The 8579-nt window shown below is 30.8% G+C and overlaps 1 protein-coding gene across 1 annotated transcript in view; it reads left to right on the top strand.

Annotated features, from left to right (window-relative positions):
• LOC137644592 (probable serine/threonine-protein kinase nek3) overlaps nucleotides 1–8224 on the top strand; it is a 39283-nt gene extending 31059 nt beyond the window's left edge. The window contains exons 3-4 of the mRNA XM_068377550.1: nucleotides 5603–5734; nucleotides 8177–8224. Coding sequence (XP_068233651.1) covers nucleotides 5603–5734; nucleotides 8177–8224 — 180 coding nt within the window. The remainder of the gene's footprint in view (nucleotides 1–5602; nucleotides 5735–8176) is intronic.
• Nucleotides 8225–8579: the final 355 nt, after the last annotated feature.

Genomic DNA, 8579 nt, shown 5'->3' with positions numbered 1-8579 from the left:
ATTGTTTTGATATACATATATCTGTGGCTTCGTGGAAACCAAGTTTTTTTTTTTTAATTTTCTCTCTGGATAGATTTCTTCTCTCAACGTTGCACGCACACAGCGGTTGGCCGGCAATTAATCAATAACCTTTTAAAAAGTCAATCATTTATTGAAAGGAAATAAATCACTAATAGAAAAATCTGTTTAGGTAATACTAACGCTATTTATTTTTTTTTTTTTTTTGACGGAACGTAAAAAAAAACATCTTAGGAAATTTAGAAAATTATATGATCGGAACGTTAAAAAGAAATTACTTAGCAAATCTAGAAATCTAGATAATGACATAGAAAACATTTTTTATATGATAAATTGGTGGTTAATTTGTATTATTTTTCGAACTATCACACGAAAAAGTAAAAAAAAAAAAAGTTATAAAGAGTGGTTTAGAACATCATTGAATCTGCTTGAGTTTTTTTAACACAGGATTTCAACGGTTACTGGAAAGTGTTTTATTTTAATTTTTGGATTAATTATTAATATGTGGATTGAAATACGTATACATTACATATATTGAAATCTAGATACGAATACTTTACATGTAATAAACTGTTGTCAAAACTTTTCGTCTACAAACTATGAATATTTTTAGTGAATATTTTGGTGAAGGAACACTGTCAAATTATCCACTCTCTCTCTCTCTCTCTCTCTCTCTCTCTCTCTCTCTCTCTCTCTCTCTCTCTCTCTCTCTCTCTCTCTCTCTCTCATTTCTTGCAGTAACTTTATTCATTTTATCAAGCAGTGCCAGTTTAAGACTTTCGTTTGTATATTCAGTATAGCGAGTTCTGTCACTAGAAAATTTTGAATTTTCAATTTTAATTTGTGTCAGTTAATAAATAGGGATTAACATCATCGTTGTCTATCATTTGTTCATGTTGTAGTGGTCCCTTGGCTGGCATGCTTTATATTTTATTAAATTATTCATTTATTCACATATTTATTTATTTATATTAATTTTAATTGTGATCATTGCTATGTTCCGGAAGCCGCTGTGTCTGTGACGTAAATAACAAAACAAATAACCTGCCTTAACAAATCCTACCTTACGCTTTTACGTTCGCTAGCGCTTTTACGTTCGCTATAGACTCCTCATGGACGGAGCCTCTATCATCTGTTGTCTTGCTTTTTTTTTTAGGAGTCTTGTGTTGTTTTTTTCATACCTTCTTTTCGTTTGTTCTTGGATCCAAACAGCTGACTGACTTATCGGGAGTAGATTATCATAGATTTAAAGAATATTTAGTATGAGTTAGTGTAAATTTACAAGACAGGCACTACTTTTTCTGGTTTCCAGAATCTTTACCACTCTATTGATTCATTTGACTTGTTCTTAACCATTTTAGTCGAATAGTTTACAATAGACAATTCCTAGGGGCTGGGGGGAGAGAGATACGTTGTAGTAGAGAGGTAGAAACCATCTATTCCAAAGAGATAGGGTTGTATGTTGGTCTAACATACACGTCACTAACGCCTCTCCGAAATTTAGAACGAAGGTGTTCCAGAGAATGCTAATTCCTTTTGATCCTATGTAGATATATAATGTGTAGAGGCTGTGTAGGTATATTTACACGAATATTCTAGGGGAACATATTGTAAATGATGTTGTCTTTGAATATATCAACAAACATTTTATACGTGAGAATAAAAGTCGTAGTCTTGTGTAAACCACATATTTCAGCGAAGAACATTTAACAGGTAAGAAAGTAATTTATATAATGATGATTTATTTTCATAAGACATAGGAACACTGAGGGACACTTACAAGGTAAGGTTCTTAACATCTTGAAGAGAATTTTTCTTGATGTTTTTCTTTTGTATATCATGAAGAAAGTTAAGAATATCTGTTAAATGTTATAGTACATGTACTCTGACTTCTGTAAGGTGAGTGCATCTTTGTGTTAGCTATGACACGTAATGAATTTCTATGTCCACTTTGTCTCTTTTTCTTTTGAAAGACGTGATAGGTCATTGGGCAAATAAGTCTCCTGATATATAAATGTGTATATTGTGGGTACGCTTCTTTTGCCCCAGTCATGGCATTCAGTACCACTGAGTCACCTCGTAGCAGTGAGATTTGAAGACCACTTTGGTATTGATTTTTATGGGCATCCTTCTCTCTCTCTCTCTCTCTCTCTCTCTCTCTCTCTCTCTCTCTCTCTCTCTCTCTCTCTCTCTCTCTCTCTCTCTCTCTCAGGAAGCGAATTATAAAGAAATATTCACAAATATGCTTATATTCATTATTCTGTGTGGTTAGATTCGCTGAGTTTAAAGACAGATCTAAGCTTTCAACACTTGGGATTATACAGTACTTCAATAAACTCATCTTAAGGGAGACACGCTCACTAACACGTGAAGGTAGCTGATAGCCCTTAAACTGCCATTGAGCAAGATTTGTATTATCAGAGGTCAACAGAAAATATTAGATTTTAGCTAATAGAACAGGACCTGAATACACTGGACTCCTCCTTTTTACCCTTACATAACGCCTTTAATCATTTAATAATTTAGTTCTATGTATTGCTTATTAATGTTTTTTGTCTAATCATGAATACATTTGCGAGAACAGTTATATTTGCACATAATTATTTTGCCATTTGTCTTATGGAGGCCACATAACATTCGTGGTTTTACCTTTTTTTGTGTGTGCATTTGTTTTAACGGCATGTCCTAACCCTAAGTCAGTGGTAAATGGTTGTACTTAGTATTTACTTCTTAAATGACAGTCCTTAAATAGGGCCTTATGGGGTTCTTAAATTGTATGAGTTTTGATCAAATTATTTTTAAGGATCCCATACATGTTTTATTCAAAATTGATATAATCAATCTTAAATTGACATCTGTTATACAATGGTTTTGTAAATGAGGTAATTAGATAAGGCCTGATGATGTACCATTTATTTGTCACTAGTCATATTTACGCTATTCTTTGTGTCAAGCCTAGTTATACAGTATGTTTAATAGTGTGTGTGTATATAATGTATATATATATATATATATATAATTGTTATAGTTGAAGTAGATTACTTAAAGATTTCAACCAATATTAGTGTAATCTTGTATGTTAAGGAGTAAGAAGGAATTTTGAATTCATCAATTTCAAATAATAGAAAATCTGAAGTAAATAGTTGTTTATCTATATATTTACTTCATCACTTTTCTGATATTGATAATGGAAAGATCATCCGAGTTTATTTTTCTGTTTCTCATATCGAAGTATTTTGCTTGCAGTATTCCTTACATATTTTGTCAAGTCTCCGTCAGCTGTTTCCCTTTAGAATAAAGTACGATAGAGTCCTATGTTGGGCTCAGAAAGACGAGATAGATATCACTGTAAACGATTAATAAAAAGAGATTTAATTCTTCAAGGCAAACTTGGATAGAACGGAGCGAGTCCTTTTTCTACGTTTGTTAGTTGCTAATATCTTTTATTTTCAACTTTCGCTGAGCAAATCAAAGATTACTTTGTTTAATAACTGGAATACAAATCTTAGCAAATCAAAGATTACTTTGTTTAATAACTGGAATACAAAACTTAGCAAATCAAAGATTACTTTGTTTAATAACTGGAATACAAATCTTAGCAAATCAAAGATTACTTTGTTTAATAACTGGAATACAAATCTTAGCAAATCAAAGATTACTTTGTTTAATAACTGGAATACAAAACTTAGCAAATCAAAGATTACTTTGTTTAATAACCGGAATACAAAACTTAGCAAATCAAAGATTACTTTGTTTAATAACTGGAATACAAATCTTAGCAAATCAAAGATTACTTTGTTTAATAACTGGAATACAAAACTTAGCAAATCAAAGATTACTTTGTTTAATAACTGGAATACAAAACTTAGCAAATCAAAGATTACTTTGTTTAATAACTGGAATACAAACCTTAGCCTTTTATAGGGGTAATACTTTCGGCGAAGCTGGAAGTAATACCCATATAAATAGCTATGGTTTGTATCGTTAGAAAAAAATACAAAATTAAAATTTATTCCAAATTTGTCAATTTACCCCGATTTTATTTATGCAAAAGAATGTTCAATTTTACATCGGTATTCAAGGCTTGCAGAATTACCTCACTGGGGTCTCTCTCTCTCTCTCTCTCCCCCCCCCCCCCCCCCTTAAATCTCAGCCAGCCAACCTCCCCCCCCCTGTCAACCATCCCTTGTAGTCTAGGAACCGGTCGTTGTTTAGACTGGGTTTGGCCTTAACATTTTTGCATTTTTCACCGTGAGTATTTGCGCTCCATAAAAGCAAATTTTTGCTTACGTATTAAAGAGGACTTTTATGTGGAGGGTATTATGTGGTTAATTTTGAAATAGAATTATGATTTAAGTTTCTTTTTACATGAATCTTTATCTTACCAACTTACGTATTTTGAAGTTCAAGGTTATTTTTAGTTCAAAAAATGTCAACTCTGTCATGCTAAGCTTAAAGTATGAAAAAGTAATTGGTCTATCATTAGCATTTTTGAAAAATAATTTTTTATCATTTATTTATCGTTGATACGAAATCAAAAGCTCAAGAATAGATCATTTGTTTTTTATTTTCGAAAACTTTTAGTAGTAGTAGTAGTAGTAGTAGTAGTAGTAGTAGTAGTAGTAGTAGTATCTGAGATTGTAGAATATTGCAATTTGTTTAAAGATGTAGTAGTAGTAGTAGTAGTAGTAGTAGTAGTAGTAGTAGTAGTAGTATCTGAGATTGTAGAATATTGCAATTCGTTTAAAGATTGGTATGTTTATCAGGCGTTTAAATACTATCTAACTTCTATTATTGTAAGTTCAAGAGTTATTCCAACGACAATGTGTTATAATTTATTCGTTTGCCGTTTTATAGCATATTATCTTCTATTTTCTCAAAATATTAAGTTTTTTTTTATTTTCCAATTTAAACGCTAAAGGCCATGTAGGCAGGCAGAAAATACGGTAGTTTTCATTATATTGAAAAAAAAAAAAAAAAACTATTGCTTTTAATTGAAATCTTTTGTGTTTTTTTCGAAACATGGCATCTTTATCACCAATAAATTTACATCGGTCCAATTATAGGTACGAAATTAACATACTGCAAAATATACGTAAAAGTTTCCAGTTTTCTGCATTTCATTGATATGATTATTTTGTGACATTAATTATAGGTTTAATTCTGAATGATTAAGCATTATTTATTTATTTATTTATCATAGATTTTAATTCTGAATTATTGTATATTATTTATTTATTTATTTATTTATTATGGATTTTAATTCTGAATTATTATACATTAATTATTTATTTATATATTTATTATAAATTTTAATTCTGAATTATTATACATTAATTATTTATTTATTTATTTATTTATTATAGATTTTAATTCTGAATTATTATACATTAATTATTTATTTATTCAATTTATTACTGTATCTCAAAATTACTGAAGTATTTTTTTATATTTATAATAAATGAAAAGTTGAATATAATTCTAATTTACAACAAATGCTCATTACGTAGTCACCTGTTTCTAATCTTCGTTTTTTATTTTCTCTCTCTTTCCTTCACGACAATCCTTGGGACGTCCTTGACAGGATGGCGTAGTGACGCCCGTGTCTCCTCCGTCGCCCATAAAACAGATAGAAGCCCCCCCTCCGTCAACGACTTCTACAGCTACCCCTACAACTACCAACGCTGCGCAGGACGCCACCACTACAAAGCAATTGGTGAGTACCCAAATTATTGATCATTTTTCTTAATTGCGTAGATAATGTTGCTAATTGGTGTGTGTATACGCCATTGTATATTTACATCTCCATGTATGATTACAATTTTCTACATCTTTTGTATAAGTATGTACTGTACAGTATGTTTTGAAAATGCTTTTGGTCTTGATAAAATTTTCATTTCTTAAAAAAAAAGGTTATACTATTTTAAAACTGTTTGTTTTGAAAATTTTTGGTTTTGAAAATATTACTCTTGAAAAGAACGTCTTTAAAACTTGGTTTGAGAAATTTTTTTTCGAAAATTTCTATTTTGAAAGTGTTTTTCTGCTTTGTAAGTGTTTCTCTCATTTTTTTTTTTTTTTTTTTTTTTTTTTTTTTTTTTTTTTTTTTGGAACCGATTATAAACTTTTAAGATCTTCGAACTATGACAATTACGTATAGCACATTCTACTACCCCTTTCCTTACTGTGGGAAACATAATATCCCAGTTTTGAAAATATTTACTCAATTTTGAATTTCTACCTAGAAAGAAGTAATTTTCCTTCTAGACATATTAAGCTTTGCGCATATCCGTGAAAGATTTATATAGAAACTAAGCCGGAGACTCCCCATACATGAAGCAGTTGCGAAAACACATCGTTAATATTTACACTTCTTTGTCACATCGCGAATATTTATAGAAAGCAGTGGCAGCGGCCTCCGTGTCCTCAAACCTTCAAATATGCTTGCTACTTTCATCATTCCTTCTAACTACTTAGCAGAGAGAGAGAGAGAGAGAGAGAGAGAGAGAGAGAGAGAGAGAGAGAGAGAGAGAGGCCTTTGTGCAATAGTCTAACTTATAAATATTCCCCTTATTTATACCGATCCCGGTATAAAGTTGTTTTTGTATACAGTACACTGTTTAAAAAAAAACGTTATTTTAATCGGAAATTCTCCGTAAAAAATATCCCGTTCTTAACCGTATTTCAATGAAATACAGGCGACCGTAATTTTACCTTACTTTTTTATTACCTTCTACTGGTTGGTGACCGTAATATCATTACTTTACGTCAATATATCCGTCTTTAAAACGGTAAAAATCCTTGAATAAATTTTGCCAGGAATTTACCGTTTTTATAGCAAATTTTTAAACGTATACACTTGAAAATTTGCCGTATAAACGGTAAAAATCCTGGAATAAATATTTCCAGGAATTTACAGTTTTAAGAACGAATATATTGACGTAAAGGGGTGATATTACGGTCACCAACCTATAAAAGATGATAACAAAGTATGGTAAAAATTACGGTTGCCTGTATTTTATCGAAATACGGCTGAGAACAGGATATTTTTTACAGAGAATTTCCGATTAAAATTACGGTTTTTTTAAGTGTCCGTATTTTTATTTAATTGACTATAATAATTACTTTTTTAATCGAGTTCGTTCTTTTGAATGAGGTAGTTTTTTTCCCCGCTTTAGGTTTATGAACTTTAGCAAAATGTTACCTCTTTTTTTTTTTTTTTTTTTTTTTTTTTTTTTTTTTTTTTTTTTTTTTTTTGTGCAAGTATAGGTGCACACTTTTTACAAGTACAGTATATACTATACATCTTATTGAATCAGGGTTGAGTACCGTAAGTAACACAGGTAACATTGAAACTATTTTATAAGAGAAGATTGTGTGTAGAATTATCTGATTTTCTATCTTCTCGCGTAATTATATATATATATATATATATATATATATATATATATATATACATATAATTAGGCGAGAGAAGATATCAAGTCATACAATTCTACACACAATCTTCTGTTATAAAACAGCTTCGATGTTACCTTATATATATGTGTATATATATACATATATATATATATATATATATATATATATATATATATATGTGTGTGTGTGTATATATATATATATATATATATATATATATATATATATATATATATATATATATATATATATATATACTCACACACACGTATAAATCAGAGCTTCCTTGAAAGTTTAGGGCATATAGACGTCTCAAGTACATTCTAAACTACGTATTGGTAAGTTTCTCTCTCTCTCTCTCTCTCCTCTCTCTCTCTCTCTCTCTCTCTCTCTCTCTCTCTCTCTCTCTCTCTCTCTCCCTCTCTCGTTCTTGTACCTTGCCAATTGGCCGGTGTCAAACATATAAAAGACTCCGAAGGTGGTTCTAAACGTCGAGACACTGACGTGAAATCTATATTTAACCTGTGTGTGTATTTAATGTGTGTTTTCACAAGGGGGTTTTTAGGCTTCGTGGTTTCCGTAATGTGTGTATTTGCTTTGGACAGTCGTTTCGTCAGTAGTACCTAAGTTTCTGATTAAATTTCTCCGTTGAATCCATCTTATGGGTTATTTTTCTAAATGATTTATCATGTCTTCTAAGCACACCTGTCTCATTTATATCTGTGTCTTGCGTCGTTAGTATGCCTACCTGAGAGTGTTGCAATTTTTACTGGCAAGACTGAGATAGGGCCTTGTTGTTCCTTCGTTCAAAAAATATATTAGAATTTGAATAATTTTCTAATATCAAATCAGGTTATTCAATGCAGTGGCAAATATTGTCATGGCCTTCAGACAATCATTTCAAGATTTTTTTTTCTTCAAAAAATAATACTTATCATGTACATTCATAAGAATTAAAACAATTACTCATATGCATGTTGAAAACAGAATTTGGAACTCTCATGAAATGTAGCATTGCTCCGTTTTTGGCTTCTTGGTCCCTCTTACACGTCTTTGTGTTAATGTCAAGTATGTCGCACTTAATTAAGAAGAACATTCAGAGTACGTTTGCAGTTTCCTTTGTCTGTCTCATTTACCCCTTT

The sequence above is a fragment of the Palaemon carinicauda genome, chromosome 7 (assembly GCF_036898095.1).
Source record: "Palaemon carinicauda isolate YSFRI2023 chromosome 7, ASM3689809v2, whole genome shotgun sequence".
Classification (NCBI taxonomy): Eukaryota; Metazoa; Arthropoda; class Malacostraca; order Decapoda; family Palaemonidae; genus Palaemon; species Palaemon carinicauda.
Note: the sequence above shows the minus strand (reverse complement) of the source record. Positions and strands in the feature narration are given on the sequence as shown.